At 47.1% G+C, this 20,737-nt stretch overlaps 1 protein-coding gene and 1 long non-coding RNA gene across 3 annotated transcripts in view; one reads left to right on the top strand and one right to left on the bottom strand.

Moving 5' to 3' along the window:
* The window catches only part of USP44 (ubiquitin specific peptidase 44), a 94,380-nt gene extending 84,949 nt beyond the window's left edge, over positions 1-9,431 (bottom strand). Inside the window, exons 1-2 of one of the 2 annotated variants that reach the window (XM_063927595.1) lie at positions 9,344-9,431; positions 4,360-5,860 (exon numbers count right to left, since the gene is read on the bottom strand). In XM_063927595.1, coding sequence (XP_063783665.1) covers positions 4,360-5,790 — 1,431 coding nt within the window. In that variant the 5' untranslated portion in view covers positions 5,791-5,860; positions 9,344-9,431. Of the gene's footprint in view, positions 1-4,359; positions 5,861-9,007; positions 9,242-9,343 lie in introns of those variants that run through there. The other variant, XM_063927594.1, reaches the window with a different exon arrangement.
* The window catches only part of LOC134932821 (uncharacterized), an 89,701-nt gene continuing 78,193 nt past the window's right edge, over positions 9,230-20,737 (top strand). The window contains exon 1 of the long non-coding RNA XR_010179497.1: positions 9,230-9,347. This is a non-coding gene — a long non-coding RNA (uncharacterized LOC134932821). The remainder of the gene's footprint in view (positions 9,348-20,737) is intronic.

Here is a 20,737-nt window from a genome sequence, read left to right as displayed (position 1 = left end):
ATACAGGGGCTAATTTCACCCTTTCTTATACAACAGTAGCAAACAATATGCAAATCAGCACAAAATGACCTAATTATATATTCAAAGAAACAAGGACTAGAATGCAGAGTTAATGTCTATGCAAATGAGGCAATTTTCCTCGCCTAGTCTCATGAAATTAGAAACAGTTCCATGGAGATAAGCAGGTAAACAGTTCACTGTCCTTTCTTCTGTAATATACACCCTTAAATCTCCTAATGACTGGTAAACTGAAGCAGGTTTAATTCCACATGTGGGCTGCATGCACTCCTCCTTGTGGGTGTGGTATGTGTCATGGTGAATCACATAGAAGCATACTGTATATGTGCAAAGATATGACAGAAGGTTTGCAAATGGGATTCAGCAAAATATTAAGAGTTATAATAGCTGGTCTATGCTAGATGCCTGCATAAATGTAGTGAAGTCAGCAATTGTAGAAATAAACATTTGCAGGCCACTGAGAAAGTCAGGAAAGAGTTCTACCTTACACCGAACAGCAAATAATTGCTTGAAAAATGAATTAGATCTTAAGCATAGCAACTATTGAGAATATTATACACAGTCCAATATAGTAAAACACACTATAATAGTCTGTGGCCTCACAATAAAGCTAACATTCTAGCCTGGACTTCACAATAAGAATTACAACAGATTTATCCGAAAATGATCTCGCCCTCCCAATGTAAGCATGGAGGTCTGGAATCTACAGACAAATATTCAGTGCTGTGCAATTACATTACTACCAAGTCACAGAACATCAGTTTCCAGCTGAGGATGTAGTAATAGTGGTGCACACACCTGAGCGCCATGGAGATGATTTCTAGTTGCACGCAAAGTGGCTATAGTTGCAGGAAGCTGCTTATGCAAGAATCTGTAAGACTTTGGTGGCGGGGGTATTTGTGTCTGCGAGTGGAAACCTGTGCCAACCCTTGATTTGACGCCAGCCGCAGCAACAGTCATTAGTATCTGCACTAGCCACATACAAGCTGCAAGAGATCTGTCAGAGAGAGTCTTCCCTTCCAAATATGCACAATTCAGAACTGCTTAACGCTTTAAATATACACCCGCAACACTTCCACAGGGATGTTCCGTGCCTTCACATGGTTGCCTCCCTTAATTGCCCAATTCCACGCAAAGACAGATCCAACCAAGCTCCGTACAACTCAGAATAGGACAGACATACACAAAGTGCAGAAATTCGCATCTGTGCACAAACTGTATACAAAAGCTCACCGTTTGCATCTGTGCACAGTTCGACTCAGAATCAGGCTCTATGTCTGTAAGGGATAAATGCTAGGAACCAATTAGGTGCCCTAAAGATGGCATGGTCTGGTGATTCATAGCTGGTCTCCACTGCAGATGGTGGGACAGTATATAGCACAGGGATTAAACACAATATACTTTTCCTAAACGCAAGGAGGAAGGAATAAATGAATGAATGGAAGAATACACACATAGGAAAGGGCTCATTGGGCGATAAATCAGACAACGTACACAACTTGGAAGACTGTGACAAACTAGGGCGAGGTGCCAAACGAACAGGTGCGTAGGAGACAGGGAGAAGACAGGGCAGGCCATTTCATGGGAATGCTCACTTCATTTATGCAGCACCTCTAAGTATACCAGGGGTTGGAAACCTGTGGCACTCCAGCTGCTGTGGAACTACACATCTCAGCATGCTCTGACACAGTTTTAGCATGATACAGCAGCAAAACTGTGGCAGGTCATGCTGGGATGTGTAGTTCCACAGACACTGGAGTGCAACAGGCTGCCTACCCCTGGAGTAAACTAACCACTAGTCTTTAGCAACCATGAAGTTTAACCATGACATAAAAACATAAGAGGGAACACTTTAAACTCCACTGTCCATGAACAGTGGGAAAATTCTTCATTGAAAGAAACAACATAATTCTAATAGTTTGTAAATGTCACTGCAAGCTGAGCTGATAGTGTCTCAATGTTCATAAAAGAAGTTCCTAAGTTCTGCATCAAATCACATGCACAACATTAAAATGGGCAGTCAAAAGGCCCGTCCTAGCAACCAAGTTTGCAAGTGACAAAATAATATTCAAAACCAAAATGTAATCAGCAATTATTTTGTTTGCATGACTGAAATGCATGAAAAACCATATGTGAGCTCTAGGAGTCCAGTATGAAATACCAGTAGACGGGATGCCAGCTGTCAGTATAGCGACAGCAGTATCTCATATTCCAGAATCCCGGCAGCGAGTCCCCTCACGGTCTCTCTGCCGCGCTTCGGGCACAGTGGCGAGCTTTGCTCGCCACAGGTTCTATTCCCACTCGGTTGGTGGCATGTACTCACCAACCGAGTGGGAAAATGGGGCGGGTGGTCAGGATTCCAGGCGTCGGTAAAATGACGGCTGTCAGGCTTCCGGCCATCGGTATCCTAAACCCCGGGATCCCGACAGCTGGCATTTTAACTGCATTCCAGCTCTAGACAATCAATGGGCAACCAGTTATAATTCAAGGGTGGCATGTGTGACCCTAAACCTTCAAAAAGGGCTAGCATACAGTATTAACCTTAAATTGCAGAATGAAAAACAGTCTAAAATAATCTTGACATGCTCACATGACTCATTCAGAAATGTCCCTCCCAGCACCAGACAGTCAACCCTTCTTTGCCACAAAATTCCCTCAAATCCAAAAGTCACCTACATACAACTTTTCCTATTTTCTCCCAACATGCCACTGAAAAGTCCTCACAAGGTCTAAACCCAGTTATTTGCCCCACAAGAACTCACAGAGGAAGGAGGGAGAGCAGGTGTTGTAGAATGCACAGCACTTTCCCTTCCCCATGCTGCATGTTGCACAACATTGCTCTAGCCAAATGTAAGAGTTTCTTTTGATTTTTGAATATATCACTAACCTTTCATCATCAAGAAATGAAACACGTTAACAGAGTCATGCAGGAGAGGGATGTAGTTAATATCCCGGCAGCCACCATCCCGACTGTCAGAATACCAGCAGCGGCGTCGCGATGGCAAGTACTGGGGTCACAGTTAGGGTTGGGCACTAGCAGGAGGGTTAGGATTAAGCGGTGTGTGTGTGTGGGGTGTGGGGGGGGGAGTAAACACAACTTTTTAACAGAGCACACCATGTATAACAGTAACAACATGACACAAACATACAGGCAAATACACAGCAGTGGAGCAAAGAAAATAACTGGATTAGAAGAATTACAATAGGTTCTGCCTATACTAAGAATTAAGCGCAAAGCAGATCAAGCAAATTATATAAAAGGCTATATTTACTCTTCCATACACAAATTCCAGTGTTCAAGATAAATACACTAAAGTGGTATAAATGGCCAGCCCAAGGTTTACAAGAATATACTTCGTTAAGTGCTTTTTGAACGTCAAACTAGCCTAGGAAACTATGGCCTGGTTTCAAGATTAAAAATTTAAATGAGACACACAAAGCAAGGATGAAAAATCCCTCCAGAATGGCTTCAATAACAACGACACGCAGGCGAGGAGAGATTGCTAGTACTCTGTTCACAACACTTGCATTCAATTCAGCGTGCCCTTGGTAGGATTCGATTTTATGCTTCGCTGCCTGTGAAAAGGTTTCTTTCCACTGACCACTGTGTACCAAAGAAAAAGCTCCTCTGAGCTTTTTTATGAATTAGAAAGGTTAAAAAAATCCATGCCTGCTAGCAGTGTATGGCACAGAGTTCTGTATGTAAGGCCAACAACGGTACAAACACATGAGCCAGACATATACATACACAGTATAGCTTTTACAGTCTGGAAGCCTGAAGTGACTAGTATACCCAGCCATAGTGGGATTAATACATTAATACGATGCTTAATTCTATGCTGTATAAACCAACCTTGGTTTACACAGCATAGAATTAAACATCATATTAATTTATTAATCCCACAAATTTATCCTCTTTGGGATTACCTAAACACACAATGTTATCCACCGCTCTACACGATTCACGCAACTGTTTAATGACATGTCTCGACACATTAAAAAGATGCCACTAATGAGGGAAGAACAACATGAGCTCACATAACAGATAGTGATGACAGACAAGGATCTGGTGAACCAAGAACAACAGATAACCTGTAAACCCCATTTATCCATACTGTGATACATTCATTTAAGCCTCTGCTTTGTGACATGAGCACAAAGTCACAAATAGTATTATCTATAAGTGAGATTTGGCATATTTGAATAATCTGTCAGTGCAATAACCACATTTTTGTGAAAATCTAAAATCACAACAAAATTTAGCTTACTTAAGCCAACGTAAATCAATGCAATAGTCTCAGGCTGAATCTGCTAATTACATGCTGCAACTAATCAACATACCTGACTGAGGAGCTGTCCATGAAAAATATTATTGACCACATTCAGGACTTGTTTGATGAGTTTCCTCTGAGAGCTGGGAATCAGGGTTGGGTACCTGGTCCCAGATGTCTCCAGTTCTTGTTGTACTTTATCCAAAAGTTCACATAGAAATTCCTGAGCATCTTGCTGTGCATACCCACGAAAGGCTGGGATCAGCCTCCAGACTGAGTGAAGCATGGCAAAGGGGGAGACGAGCGCCCACTTACCAGACCACATAACTTGGAAGAGTGTATGCAACTCATGACATAAGGAGATATGTGCTGAGCTAGGTTTAGGCTGAATGAGTTCCATGTTTCTACTGTTTGACGCCCCGCCACTTAGACCAGATGAGGAATTTTGGCGCTTTACCAAATACCTTTCCACTTTAGTGTGCTTTATTCTTGTGTTTGAGTAATGTGAAGGAGGAGGTATCTGGCATTGCGATCTTGGCTTTCCATTGGCTGCAACTGCTAATAACTCCTGAGTTTCATTGAGATCAAGCTGTAAGAAACACTCCCGGAAAACGTGCAAATGACTCAATATTTGAAGAATAGAGTTCATATAACAAGTGTTCCCCAGGTTCCTTAGTCCTGTCACCCCAGGGGTCACAGTGGGTTTCCTTTTTATTGGAGAATCACCTAACTTTGTCTTACATGCTTTCTCCGAGGTAGGTCCTGATTGTTCTTGTTTTGTGGTGGGAGAAGCTTTTTGGTGCATTTTCTGCAATGTTGGAGATACCGTCTTGGGCGGCGTTTGCAATTGCTGTTGCAAGCGGGAACTCTTTCTTGGGGGATTGCTTTCCATCTCTTCTTTTAACTTGTGCTTTAGCATCTGACGTCTCTTCCTGGCTTCCTCCCTCTTTTGTTTTGTCACCTCCTTGAGCCGTTCTTCTTCTAACCTTTGTTTACATTTGGGAGTCAGAGAAAACCATGATCTAAATACTTTCCCTAACAAAGCATGTCTCCGATGCCAAAGAGCAGTAAACGTGAGGTCTTCATTTTGAAGAAGTGCCTTTGTACCTTGAGGAGAAGAATATGCATCATCAACAGCTACCATTGATCGCAATGTCCGGCCACTACGCGTTGTGCAGTCATAGTTTTGACTTTTAATTGCACTCAATGTGCTGCGTAAAAGTTTAAGGTCACCAGTGGCATTGTCATTGAGAACATAATCATCACAGAGGTAACAGAAAACGTACAGTTCATTCACCTCCAGTGCCATAGGATGGTTACTTTCCTGAAAGTGTCGAAGTGCATGTTCTTCAATGTACCGACCACATGCCACATGTGCACAGCTCAGGCAGGCCCACACAGATTCTGTAGTGTTACAGTCTACACAGTGCCACTTTTGAGGGTTCAGTATTGAATGGTCCTGAGCAAGCCGCAATCGGCCCACATGCCTACATTTATCCATCTTGTACCTTCAAATTCTGTGGTCAGCTTGGTGGCACCTGCTCTGCAGCTTTTAGCATGCACATTTTTACCTGCAAATAAATAAAATGATTAATAGGTCATTATTAATGTGCAATTACATTTTCAGTATACCTTACAAAAATATACATATATCAAATACCCAAATTAAAAAATAAATATTTTATTTCAAGGCCCTCTCTGGCCAATTTGTGAGACAGGGCTTTAGAGTATAACAATAAACTAACAGTCAATGGAAGCAATTAAACTAGCGACGAAAGCTGCAAGGTGCCGGCTTTCCGATAATTCTGGTGACACTTGGCGGTCACAGACATCACAGATTTTTCCTTAAGGGCCTTAGAGGTCCATAGAAAAATCTGTGATGTTGCTCTACCGCAATTCTTGGGATGTGTGCCTCATGAATTCATAGGTAGCCAGTGAATACAGAGAACACACAGGGTGCTTGTTAAGACTTTAGATAAGAACTTGGGTGGACATAGATAAATGACTAGTAGTAGTTTAGTCACTCAAACCACTTTCTGGCATCATTTAAACTTAGCGTGGAGGGTTATAAAGCACTAACCAAACAGCTTCTGTCATTTTACAGGCTGTGTTTGAAAAATGACAGAAGCTCCATGCATTCATAAATACCCCCTAATAAGTAAATCAGGGACCTTGGAAGGATCAGCAGCATAGAAGTTAAAAACAATAAAATACACTAGATAATATACCAGAATATACTGCATGTGTGCAATCTTTGTTTGATAGACTGTGAAGACTTTATACTATATAGAGATCTCTAAATTTATAATACCGACTATATAGTGTAGTTTGTAATGTAAGTCTGTAGTATTTGCAGAAAATGCTTTAATACAGGAGTCAAGACTCTTCAGCCTACAAAAGGTGTTTATACTATTTTGGCTACCAATAACTCCTGAGGCAGCTTATTATGTGTCCAGTCAACATTGTTGCATTAAAGTGACAGAATAAAAAAAGATTACTAACCAAGTGTACCATTTAAAAGATTCACTGTTTTATAGTTTAAATGCTGCAATGACCAAAATATTTAATTACTAATAAACCAGCAAATATAAAAAAAAGTGTAACAAAACAGTGAGCTGTACAAAATGGACATGAATGGGAAAAGCAAGTGTGAGCTACTATTTGAGAACACAATATATAAGAAACATTATGAATAATAATGCATAATAATATGGACACATATAGGGCAATTTAATTGGCAACAACGTGCGGATGTGTATAATACTGCTTATTACAGAACCTCAGGATCACAGATTTTCCTATTCATCTCTATTGGGTGCTAGGAAAAATCAGAGATGTTGTACTTAAGAGGTGCCACAGAAAAAGTCCCTCACAACCAAGGCCGCTACTTGAATTTCCCCCATCTAATCAAAGGGATTTATTGGAGTACTGCTGGTCATCAATCAGTGGGGTCAATTCAATTCAACGCGAATTGAATAGCTCCCGGAGCTATTAAATTCTGTGTGATGTTAAGTCGGAGAATGACGGTTCTCGCGCCTTAAACATGGTGATCAGTTGTGAGAGCCGGCATTCTCTGACTTAAGTGCTAGGCGCGATGCTGTGTGTGGCGTCCTAAAGGCAGGAAACAGCATCACGTCATGAGTTTTGTTGGATTTCTGCTCGCACTACTGGACGGGTGCAAGAAGAAATCCTCAATAACATCACGCTGAATTGAATAGCTCCGGGAGCTGACTCCCGGCGCTATTCAATTTACGTTGAATTGAATTGACCCCTATGCTCCTTTATGCTTTGGATTAGATAACATTAAAAGCAGAGTAAACATCTGCAATATCAGTGATTGTGAAAGTTATTGTATTCTAAGTAGAAGTCTGGTAATGGTATAATTATCCTTTATTCATATGGTGCCACAAGGGATCTGCAGCGCCCATTACAGAATAGATAAACAAATGAGCAAAACAAGAAAAATGCACTTATAGTTTGAGATAATATAGGATAAGCACAAGGTATATAAAAGAAAACAAGGGTTACAGTAGGTGCCATCAAAGGGAGTATTGAGGTAAGGTAGCGTTAGAGAAGGAAAGGCACATACGTTCATACAAAGGAATACATACGGGAGAACGTCAGACGGGATGCCGGTTGTCACTATACCGACAGTAGCATCCCAGCTGCGAGGCACCGAGTCCCCTCGTGGGCTTGCTGTGCCCGCCATACTTTGTGCCAACTTATGTTCCCACTCGGGTGGTGGCGTGGCCCCCCCGCCCGACTGGGAGTACGGGGCTGTGGTCATGATTGCGACCGCCAGCATTTCAACGGCTGCCGGGATTCCAGTGTCGATAATCTGAATGCCGGGATACCGACAGCCCGTATATTAACTGCATCCCCATACAAATATGTACCACAGCCCCACACAGAATAACATGGCTAAATCAACTGCTCTTTATCACACTCAAAAGGCTGCCAACGCTACACAAGATATGATTGCTGAAGCTTCAATATTGGTAATATAGCTGGAGTACAAATATTACATAGTAGGATATGTGTATAGCAAATCACAAAGACGTTGGAACTATAAGGAGGACAGTATCTCAGATATTCAACTGTTACAAATGAAATGAAGGGACTTATTGATTCTGTTGATGTGCTATGCGTCCTGCAAGAGTGGCACAAGGCTGTCACACACAATCACAGCAGCCACACAACACTTACTGGTTCCTGTGTGTAATATATAGATATACATATAATGCCACTTATGGTATAAGGGTTGTACAATGTAGAGGTAACACCAGTAGTATCCCGGTAACTGCAGCTCAGTAATGAACTTTATTGTGAGTCAGTGTGGTGTGTGTGCTGCCCATGTGAGGGGGCATGGGGGCAGCGGGCACAGCTGCACTACTATCCCTCCTGACCTTAGTAATGCACCCGGGGTGGGCTCAGGGCTCCCTGTGTATGCGAGAGGGGAGACCTCGGACGCCAGACCCCTGCCCCGGCTGGCATGCAAGCGAGGGTCTTTGTCCATCAATAATTAACCCCAGCAGTGCCGGGACAGGCAGGCTATGCTTTGTGTGGACGCAGAGTAGCCCCGAGCTGATAGCCGGGTGACATGTGCATATTGCGGGCACATAGCCTGGCGCGGCCGCACTCATCCCGGGAGGACATCTGTCCCATTGTCCGGTGAGGCAGCCGCCGGCGGACAGCTCCGATCACAGGCAGGCACTCACCGCGCAGACGTGGGGCTGCTCCCCGGGGAGGGAGAAGCGGAGCACGGACAACAATAACAACAAAGTGGGGTTTTCGCTCAGCCCGCCGCTCTCTCGCTCTCTCTCGACGGTGACGAAGTGGATGACGTCTGGGGACGGCCGGGGAGAGGGGGAGGAGCCATGGGGAATCCGGGCACACAGCAGCGCTGCCGCCGGGGGTGGGCGTGTCCTGGGAGGGAGCAGCGGGAGCTCGGGACGCCTATTGGTGCGCTGGGAAGTGGTGGGGTAGGCATGTACGGCGGCTGAGCGCCATGTTATGTCCGGGCACATGAACCCATGCGGTGCAGGAGAACCTACTGTGGTAAGCTCGGACACTGTGTTACTGCGCACGGTATACAGCGCCTTCCCGTGGAAGCTCTCGGTCTCCTCACAATCGTTATATAACGGCTCGTATTGGAGACCTCTTTAGAGGGTGATCGTTGAGGCTGCGGGATTCTACCGAGACCCTCTCCGCATGTACCGCTGTCTGATGGATGTTCAGCGCCGGATACATGAACACGCTCTGCATTACACTGACTGTATATGCATACTGCTGCGTGCTCGCCTTACCCAGGGAATGGGGCCGCATCTTACACTATGCTGCTGCTGATGTTACATACAGTAAATGCTGCCATATGTACATGGTCACACACGTCTAGAAATAAATTATGGTAATTTTACTAGAGCCTCCAGTGCATACAGATATGTCAGCGGTGCCATGGGTTGGTGTCAGAGGCGGATTTAGATCTCATGGGGCCCTAAGCAACATATCGGTTTGGAGCCCAACTCCTTCAAATGCATGCAATTTCAATCTAGGTCTTTGAGCTGCTACCATCAAGCGGCATACACAGTATTACACAGATGCATTCATAGATTGAAAACGACTGATTGCGTCCAACGCCACCACAGTGTACAACTCTGACCCAGGCCTTATTTATATCACCATGTTACCTACCCACACTACATCCCTGCACTATCTCCCCACACTGACTGAATCACTACCTTACATCCACTCACTTATCTCCCACACTACATCATTGTTTCTCTTACGTCCTAGAGGATGCTGGGGACTCCAAAAGGAACATGGGGTATAGATGGGATCTGCAGGAGACATGGGCACACTAAAAAGTCTTTGACTGGGTGTGAACTGGCTCCTCCCTCTATGCCCCTCCTCCAGACCTCAGTTAGACTCTGTGCCCAGGAGTGACTGAACACACACTAGGGGAGCTCTACTGAGTTTCTCTGGAAATGACTTTTGTTAGGTTTTTTATTTTCAGAGAGACCTGCTGGCTACAGGCTCCCTGCATCGTGGGACTGAGGGGAGAGAAGTCAGACCTACTTCTTCTTAGTTAAGGACTCTGCTTCTTAGGCTACTGGACACCATTAGCTCCAGAGGTTTCGATCACTTGGTTCGCCTAGCTGCTTGTTCCCGGAGCCACGCCGTCACCCCTCTCACAGAAGCCAGAAGAAAGAAGCCGGGTGAGTATTAGAAGAACAGAAGACATCAGACGGCAGAAGACTTCAGTAACGGTACAGCGCAGCGGTAGCGCTGCGCTCCATGCTCCCACACACTTTACCAACGGCACTTACAGGGAGCAGGGCGCTGGGGGGGAGCGCCCTGGGCAGCAGTTACTGGGCTCAAATTAAACTGGCAGAAGGCATATTCGGTGCCCGGGCACCGTATACTATACCCCCGCCAGTATTAAAATGTCAAATTTTAGCGACACTACAGCGCGTCGGGAAGGGGTGGGGCTTAGCCGCACAGCTCACCAGCGCCATTTTCTCTCCACAGCCGCTGCAGAGACCCTGGCCCGGACCCCCAAGCTCCTTCCAAGTAAAAGGGAGCAAACCGGGGGGGGGGGGGGGGGGGCACAGGCATTTTGGTGCTTTTTATTATTATATGGCAGCACTAACCACGGGATCCGGTCTGAAGATCGACAGTATCTAGGTCGACAATGTTTAGGTCGACCACTATAGGTCGACAGTCACTAGGTCGACATGGATGGAAGGTCGACCAGGTTTCTAGGTCGACATGTGCTAGGTCGACTGGTCTAAAGGTCGACATGAGTTTAAAAAAAAAAAAAAAAATCTTTTTTTTAATTTTTTCATACTTAACGATCCACGTGGACTACGATTGGAACGGTAAAGTGTGCCGAGCGAAGCGGTAGCGGAGCGAAGGCACCATGCGAGGGGACGCGGTGCACTAATTTGGGATCCCGGTCACTCTACGAAGAAAACGACACCCAAAATTTTTTTTTTACTCATGTCGACCTTTAGACCTGTTGACCTAGCACATGTCGACCTAGAAACCCTGTCGACCTTCCATCCATGTCGACCTAGTGACTGTCGACCTATAGTGGTCGACCTAAACATTGTCGACCTAGATACTGTCAATTTGATGAACCACAAACCCCTAACCACATATATTATTGCTTTGTAGTATTTAGGCGCTGGGGTGTGAGCTGGCATACTCCCTCTGTGTTTCTCTCTGCAGGCTTCCCTGTGGGTCTGTCACCTTGATTTGGCCGGTGTGAGTGTGGGTGTGTCGGTACTACGTGTCGACATGTCTGAGGCTGAGTGTTCCTCCCCGGAGGAAGTTACTGCGGGCGCAGAAAGGGATTTGGGAATGACTCTGTCGGCACAGCCGACTGCTGATTGGGTGAATATGTTGAGTACACTGAATGCAAATGTGGCTTTATTGTCTAAGAGGCTGGATAAATCTGATTCTCAGACACAAACATGGAGGAAATCCATGGAGTACGCTTTGGCTCAGGTACAGACCCCCTCGGGGTCCCAAAAACGCTAATTTACCCAGATGGTAGATACAGATACCGACACGGACTCTGATTCCGATATCGATTTCAATGAGACTACTTTACACCCAAGGGTAGTTTGGAGTATTCAGTACATGATTGTGACTATTAAGGATGTTTTACATATCTCTGAGGAACCTGCTGTTCCAGACACAAGGGTTTGCTTATTTAAGGGAAAAAAGCCTGAGTTGAAGTTTCCCCCCTCTCATGAAATGAATGCTCTTTGTGAAAAGGCTTGGGAGTCGCCGGACAAAAGGTGGCAGATTCCCAAGAGAATTTTTATGGCATATCCTTTCCCCTCTGATGACAGGGAGAAATGGGAGTCATCTCCCAATGTCGACAAGGCTCTGTCCCGATTGTCCAAGAAGGTGGCGCTTCCGTCTCCTGACACGGCTGCTCTCAAGGATCCAGCGGATCGCAAGCTGGAGACGTCATTGAAGGCCATTTTCGTCAATACTGGTGCATTGCTCAGACCTGCAGTGGCGTCGGTATGGGTGAGTAGTGCTATTGCTAAGTGTGCTGATAATTTGGCTTCTGATATGGATACCCTTGATAAGGATAACATTCTTTTGACTCTTGGTTATATCAAGGATGCTGCAGATTACCTAAAGGATGCGGCGAGGGATGTTGGCCTCTTGGGATCAAGAGCCAATACCATGGCGGTCTCGGCCAGGAGGGCGCTGTGGATTCATCAATGGAATGCTGATGCCTACTCCAAGAAAAATATGGAAGCTCTCCCCTTTAAAGGTAGTGTCTTGTTTGGTGACGGCCTTGCTGACCTGGTGTCTACCGCTACTGCGGGTAAGTCATCTTTTCTTCCTTATGTTCCCACACAACAGAAAAAGGTGCCCCATCAGCAGATGCAGTCCTTTCGGCCTAATAAATACAAAAGAGGAAAGGGCTCGTCCTTCCTCGCTTCAAAGGGTAGAGGAAGGGGAAAGAGGTCGCCTGCAGTATCAGGCGCCCAGGACCAAAAGTCCTCCCCCGCCTCTACCAAGTCCACCGCATGACGCTGGGGCTCCCCTGCGGGAGTCCGTGTCGATGGGGAGCCGTCTCCGATTCTTCAGTCAGGTCTGGTTTCAATCGGCCCTGGATCCTTGGGTTTTAGACACAGTGTCCCAAGGGTACAAACTGGAGTTTCAGGAGATGCCCCCCCTGCCGCTTTTTCAAGTCGGCCTTGCCAGTTTCTCTTCCAGAAAGAGTAGTAGTAAATGCTGCAATACAAAAGCTGTGTCAACAGAGGGTCGTTGGGCCATTTCCCCTGTCCCAGCGGGAGGAAGGGTTCTATTTGAGCCTATTTGTGGTGCCGAAGCCGGACGGCTCGGTCAGACCGATTCTGAACCTAAAATCCCTCAATCCATACTTGAAAACTTTCAAGTTCAAGATGGAATCTCTTCGAGCTGTGATCTCCAGCTTAGAAGGGGGGGATTTTATGGCATCAGTCGACATAAAGGATGCCTACTTACACGTCCCGATATATCCTCCTCATCAGGCCTTCCTGAGATTTGCGGTGCAGGATTGTCATTACCAATTTCAGACGTTGCCGTTTGGGCTTTCCACGGCCCGAGGGTTTTCACCAAGGTTATGGCAGAAATTATGGTACTTCTTCGCAAGCAAGGGGTCACAATTATCCCGTACTTGGACGATCTCCTGATAAAGGCAAGATCAAAAGAACAATTGCTAAGAAATGTGGAACTCTCCCTGTCGGTTCTGCGACATCACGGTTGGATTCTAAATTTGCCAAAGTCTCAGTTGATCCCGACAACTCGGCTGCCCTTCCTGGGCATGATCCTAGACACGGAGCTACAGAGAGTGTTTCTTCCGGAGGACAAAGCTCTGGAAATACAGACCATGGTCAAGGAGCTTCTGAGACCGACAAGAGTGTTGATTCATCAATGCACTCGAGTGCTAGGGAAGATGGTTGCGGCTTACGAAGCCATTCCGTTTGGCAGGTTTTGTGCCCGGGTGTTTCAGTGGGATCTGCTGAACATATGGTCCGGGTCTCACCTGCACATGCACCGGAAAATAAGTCTATCTTCCAGGGCAAGGATTTCTCTCCTGTGGTGGCTGCAAGGCTCTCACCTTCTAGAGGGACGTCGTTTCGGAATCCAGGACTGGGTCCTGCTGACCACAGATGCAAGTCTCCAAGGCTGGGGCGCAGTCACGCAAGGAAGAAGTTTCCAGGGAAAATGGTCAAGCCAGGAATCTTGTCTCCACATAAATGTTCTCGAGTTAAGAGCCATTTACAACGGCCTCCTGCAAGCGAAGAACCTTCTTCAGGGTCTCCCTGTCCTGATCCAGTCGGACAACATAACAACGGTGGCGTACGTAAACTGCCAAGGCGGAACAAGGAGCAGGGCGGCAATGGCTGAAGCCACAAGAATTCTCCGCTGGACGGAACAGCACGTGAGCGCTCTGTCAGCAGTCTTCCTCCTGGGCGTGGACAACTGGGAAGCAGACTTTCTCAGCAGACACGATCTCCATCCAGGAGAGTGGGCTCTTCATCAAGAGGTATTTGCAGAAGTGACAAGGCGTTGGGGAATTCCTCTGTTAGACATGATGGCGTCTCGCCTCAACAAGAAGCTTCCGAAGTATTGTTCCAGGTCGAGGGACCCCCAAGCCTGTGCAGTGGACGCCCTGGTAACTCCGTGGGTGTTTCAGTCGGTGTATGTGTTCCCTCCGCTTCCTCTCATTCCAAAGGTGTTGAGGATCATAAGATGAACAAGGGTTCAGGCTATACTCGTCGCTCCAGATTGGCCACGGAGGGCCTGGTATCCGGATCTTCAGGAATTACTAGTGGAAGATCCCTGGCCGCTTCCTCTAAGAGAGGACCTGTTACTGCAGGGGCCCTGCGTGTTTCTGGACTTACCGTGGCTGCGTTTGACGGCGTGGAAGTTAAACGCCAAATCCTAGCTCGGAAGGGTATTCCCGGGGAGGTCATCCCCACTCTCCTTAAGGCTAGGAAGGAGGTCACGGCGAAGCATTATCACCGTATTTGGAGACAGTATGTGTCGTGGTGTGAAACCAAAGCAGCTCCTGCGGAGGACTTTCACTTGGGTCGTTTCCTCCATTTTTTGCAGGCAGGCGTGGATGCAGGCCTGAAATTGGGTTCCATCAAGGTGCAGATTTCGGCTTTATCTATTTTTTTTCAAAAAGAATTGGCCGTCCTTCCTGAAGTTCAGACTTTCGTGAAGGGAGTGCTGCATATCCATCCTTCATTTGTGGCGCCAGGGGATCTTGATGTGGTGTTGCAGTTTCTTATGTCTCACTGGTTTGAACCTTTGCGTAAGGTTGAGTAAAGTTTTTCACTTGGAAAGTGGTCATGCTTTTGGCTTTGGCGTCTGCCAGACGAGTGTCCGAGTTGGCGGCTTTGTCTCACAAGAGCCCATATTTGATTTCTCTGACGTCCTAGTGGATGCTGGGAACTCCGTAAGGACCATGGGGAATAGCGGGCTCCGAAGGAGGCTGGGCACTCTAGAAAGATTTCAGACTACCTGGTGTGCACTGGCTCCTCCCACTATGACCCTCCTCCAAGCCTCAGTTAGAATTCGTGCCCGGCCGAGGTTGGATGCACACTAGGGGCTCTCCTGAGCTCTTAGAAAGAATAGACTTAGGTTTTTTATTTTCAGTGAGACCTGCTGGCAACAGGCTCACTGCAGCGAGGGACTAAGGGGAGAAGAAGCGAACTCGCCTGCTTGCAGCCGGATTGGGCTTCTTAGGCTACTGGACACCATTAGCTCCAGAGGGATCGACCGCAGGCCCAGTCCTTGGTGTTCGGTCCCGGAGCCGTGCCGCCGTCCCCCTTACAGAGCCAGAAGCAAGAAGATGGTCCGGAAAATCGGCGGCATGAAGACTCTGTCTTCACCAAGGTAGCGCACAGCACTGCAGCTGTGCGCCATTGCTCCTCTCACACTTCACACTCCGGTCACTGAGGGTGCAGGGCGCTGGGGGGAGGCGCCCTGAGGCAGCAATAATAACACCTTGGCTGGCTAAAATACCTCAATATATAACCCCAGAGGCTATATATGAGGTAAATACCCCTGCCAGAATTCCGTAAAAAGCGGGAGAATAGGCCGCGAAAAAGGGGCGGAGCCTATCTCCTCAGCACACTGGCGCCATTTTTCCCTCACAGCTCGGCTGGAAGGAAGCTCCCTGGCTCTTCCCTGCAATATACAGTAACAGTAAGAGGGAAAAGAGAGGGGGGGCATTAAATTTGGCAGTATATATACATATATTATATGAAAAGCAGCTATTAGGGACATAACTCAGTTAGTCCCTGTATATATATAGCGCTCTGGTGTGTGCTGGCATACTCTCACTCTGTCCCCCCAAAGGGCTTTTTGTGGGTCCTGTCCTCTGTTGAGCATTCCCTGTGTGTGTGGGGTGTGTCGGTACGGCTGTGTCGACATGTTTGATGAGGATAATGAGGTGGAGGCGGAGCAGATGCATTTTGAAGGGACGTCACCCCCTGCGGGGCAGACACCCGAGTGGATGAACTTATGGAAAGAAATGAGTGCACGTATAGATTCTTTACATAAGAAATTTGACGACATGCCAAATGTGGGACAGCCGGGATCTCAGCTCGTGCCTGTCCAGGTGCCTCAGGGGTCGTCAGGGGCTCTAAAACGCCCGCTACCTCAGTTTGCAGACCCTGATGTCGATACGGATACTGATAACAGTGTCGACGACGACGAGTCAAACCTAATGCCTGTCAGGGCCATTCACTGCATGATTGAGGCAATGAAAGAGGTGTTAAACATTTCTGATTTACATCCAGGTACCACAAAAAAGGGTATTATGTTTGGGGAGAAAAAACTACCCGTAGTTTTTCCCCCATCAGATGAACTAAATGAAGTGTGTGAAGAAGCGTGGCTTTTCCCTGATAAAAAATTTGTAATTCCTAAGAAGGTACTAATGGCATTCCCTTTCCCGCCAGAGGATAGGTCACGTTGGGAAACACCACCTAGGGTGGATAAAGCGCTCACACGTTTGTCAAAAAAGGTGGCACTACCCTCTCAGGATACGGCCGCCCTTAAGGAGCCTGCTGATAGAAAGCAGGAGGCAATCCTGAAGTCTGTATACACACACTCAGGCATTATACTTAGACCAGCTATTGCGTCAGCTTGGATGTGCAGTGCTGCCGCTGCATGGTCAGAAAAACTGTCAGAAAATATTGACACACTAGACAGAGACACTATTCTGCTAACGATTGACCATATAAAAGATTCAGTCTTATATATGAGAGATGCACAGAGGGAAATTTGCCGGCTGGCATCTAAAGTAAGTGCATTGTCTATCTCTGCTAGGAGATGCTTATGGACTCGTCGGTGGACGGGAGATGCAGATTCCAAGAGGCACATGGAAGTTTTGCCTTATAAAGGGGAGGAATTATTTGGGGATGGTCTCTCCGACCTAGTTTCCACAGCAACTTCTGGGAAGTCAGCATTTTTACCCCATGTTCCCTCACAACCTAAGAAGGCGCCATTTTATCAGGTTCAGTCCTTTCGGACCCAGAAAAGCAAGCGTGGAAAAGGAGGGTCTTTTCTGTCTAGAGGCAGAGGTAGGGGAAAAAGGCTGTAACAGACAGCAGGTTCCCAGGAACAAAAGTCCTCCCCCGCTTCCTCTTCCAAGTCCGCCGCATGACGGTGGGGCTCCACAGGTGGAGCCAGGTACGGTGGGGGCCCGCCTCAGAAATTTCAGCGATCAGTGGGCTCGCTCACAGGTGGATCCCTGGATCCTTCAAGTAGTATCTCAGGGATACATGCTGGAATTCGAGGCGGCTCCACCCCACCGGTTCCTAAAATCTGCCTTGCCGATTGCTCCGTCAGACAGGGAGGCGGTGCTAGCGGCAATTCACAAGCTGTATTCCCAGCAGGTGATAATCAAGGTACCCCTACTTCAACAAGGCCGGGGTTACTATTCCACACTATTTGTGGTACCGAAGCCGGACGGTTCGTGAGACCCATTTTAAATTTAAAATCCTTGAACATGTACATAAAAAAATTCAAGTTCAAGATGGAATCGCTCAGGGCGGTTATTGCAAGCCTGGACGAGGGGGATTACATGGTTTCCCTGGACATCAAGGATGCTTACCTGCATGTCCCCATTTACCATCCTCACCAGGAGTACCTCAGATTTGTGGTACAGGATTGCCATTACCAATTCCAGACGCTGCCGTTTGGACTCTCCACGGCACCAAGGGTATTTACCAAGGTTATGGCGGAAATGATGATACTCCTTCGAAGAAAGGGAGTTTTAATTATCCCGTACTTGGACGATCTCCTAATAAAGGCACGGTCCAAAGAACAGTTGTTGGTGGGAGTAGCACTATCTCAGGAAGTGCTGAACCAGCACGGCTGGATTCTGAATATCCCAAAGTCACAGCTGGTCCCGACGACACGTCTACTGTTCCTGGGGATGATTCTGGACACAGTCCAGAAAAAAGTGTTTCTCCCGGAGGAGAAAGCCAGGGAGTTGTCTTCTCTAGTCAGAGACCTCCTGAAACCAAAACAGGTATCGGTGCATCACTGCACGCGGGTCTTGGGAAAGATGGTAGCTTCTTACAAAGCAATTCCATTCGGCAGGTTCCATGCCAGAATCTTTCAGTGGGACCTGTTGGACAAGTGGTCCGGATCGCATCTTCAGATGCATCGCTTGATAACCCTGTCTGCAAGAACCAGGGTGTCTTTTCTGTGGTGGCTGCAGAGTGCTCATCTTCTGGAGGGTCGCAGATTCGGCATTTAGGACTGGGTCCTGGTGACCACGGATGCCAGCCTGCGAGGCTGGGGGGCAGTCACAAAGGGAAGAAACTTCCAAGGACTATGGACAAGTCAGGAGACTTCCCTTCACATAAATATTCTGGAACTAAGGGCCATCTACAATGCCCTAAGTCAAGCAAAATCCCTGCTCCTACACCAGCCGGTGCTGATCCAGTCAGACAACATCACGGCAGTCGCCCATGTGAATCGACAGGGCGGCACAAGAAGCAGGATGGCAATGACAGAAGCCACAAGAATTCTCCGATGGGCGGAAAATCATGTACTAGCACTGTCAGCAGTGTTCATTCCGGGAGTGGACAACTGGGAAGCAGACTTCCTCAGCAGACACGACCTCCACCCGGGAGAGTGGGGACTTCATCCAGAAGTCTTCCAAATGATTGTACATCAGTGGGATCGTCCACACATGACATGATGGCGTCCCGCCTAAACAAAAAACTAGAGAGGTATTGCGCCAGGTCAAGAGACCCTCAAGCGATAGCTGTGGACGCTCTGGTGACACCGTGGGTGTACCAGTCAGTTTATGTGTTCCCTCCGCTGCCTCTCATACCAAAGGTATTGAGAATAATAAGAAAGCGAGGAGTAAACACAATTCTCGTGGTTCCGGATTGGCCAAGAAGAACATGGTACCCGGAACTTCAAGAGATGATCTCAGAGGACCCGTGGCCTCTGCCGCTAAGACAAGACCTGCTACAGCAGGGGCCCTGTCTGTTCCAAGACTTACCGCGGCTGCGTTTGACGGCATGGCGGTTGAACGCCGGATCCTGAAAGAAAAGGGCATTCCGGAGGAAGTCATTCCTACGCTTATTAAAGCCAGGAAAGAGGTTACAGCAAATCATTATCACCGCATATGGCGGAAATATGTTGCATGGTGTGAGGCCGAAAAGGCCCCAACTGAGGAATTTCAACTAGGTCGATTTCTGCATTTCCTGCAAGCAGGAGTGAATATGGGCCTAAAACTGGGTTCCATTAAGGTACAGATCTCGGCTCTATCGATTTTCTTTCAGAATGAACTAGCTTCAGTACCTGAAGTTCAGACATTTGTAAAGGGAGTGCTGCATATTCAGCCCCCATATGTGCCTCCTGTGGCACCTTGGGATCTCAACGTGGTGTTGAGTTTCTTAAAATCACATTGGTTTGAACCACTAAAAACCGTGGATCTGAAATATCTCACGTGGAAGGTGGTCATGTTATTGGCCTTGGCTTCTGCCAGGCGAGTATCAGAATTGGCGGCTTTGTCTTATAAAAGCCCTTATCTGATTTTCCATATGGATAGGGCAGAATTGAGGACTCGTCCCCAGTTTCTCCCTAAGGTGGTGTCAGCGTTTCATTTGAACCAGCCTATTGTGGTGCCTGCGGCCACTAGGGACTTGGAGGACTCCAAGTTGTTAGACGTGGTCAGGGCCCTGAAAATATATGTTTCCAGGACGGCTGGAGTCAGAAAATCTAACTCGCTGTTTATCCTATATGCACCCAACAAGCTGGGTGCTCCTGCTTCTAAGCAGACTATTGCTCGTTGGATTTGTAGTACAATTCAACTTGCACATTCTGTGGCAGGCCTGCCACAGCCAAAATCTGTAAATGCCCATTCCACAAGGAAGGTGGGCTCATCTTGGGCGGCTGCCCGAGGGGTCTCGGCTTTACAACTTTGCCGAGCTGCTACTTGGTCAGGGGCAAACACGTTTGCAAAATTCTATAAATTTGATACCCTGGCTGAGGAGTACCTGGAGTTCTCTCATTCGGTGTTGCAGAGTCATCCGCACTCTCCCGCCCGTTTGGGAGCTTTGGTATAATCCCCATGGTCCTTACGGAGTTCCCAGCATCCACTAGGACGTCAGAGAAAATAAGAATTTACTCACCGGTAATTCTATTTCTCGTAGTCCGTAGTGGATGCTGGGCGCCCATCCCAAGTGCGGTTTATCTGCAATACTTGTACATAGTTATGGTTAACTAAATCGGGTTATTGTTGAGCCATCTGTTGAGAGGCTCAGTTGTTTCATACTGTTAACTGGGTTTCATATCACGAGTTGTAAGGTGTGATTGGTGTGGCTGGTATGAGTCTTACCCGGGATTCAAAATCCTTCCTTATTGTGTACGCTCGTCCGGGCACAGTATCCTAACTG

This window comes from Pseudophryne corroboree, chromosome 6 (assembly GCF_028390025.1).
Source record: "Pseudophryne corroboree isolate aPseCor3 chromosome 6, aPseCor3.hap2, whole genome shotgun sequence".
Lineage (NCBI taxonomy): Eukaryota > Metazoa > Chordata > Amphibia > Anura > Myobatrachidae > Pseudophryne > Pseudophryne corroboree.
This window is presented reverse-complemented; position numbering and strand designations above follow the sequence as displayed.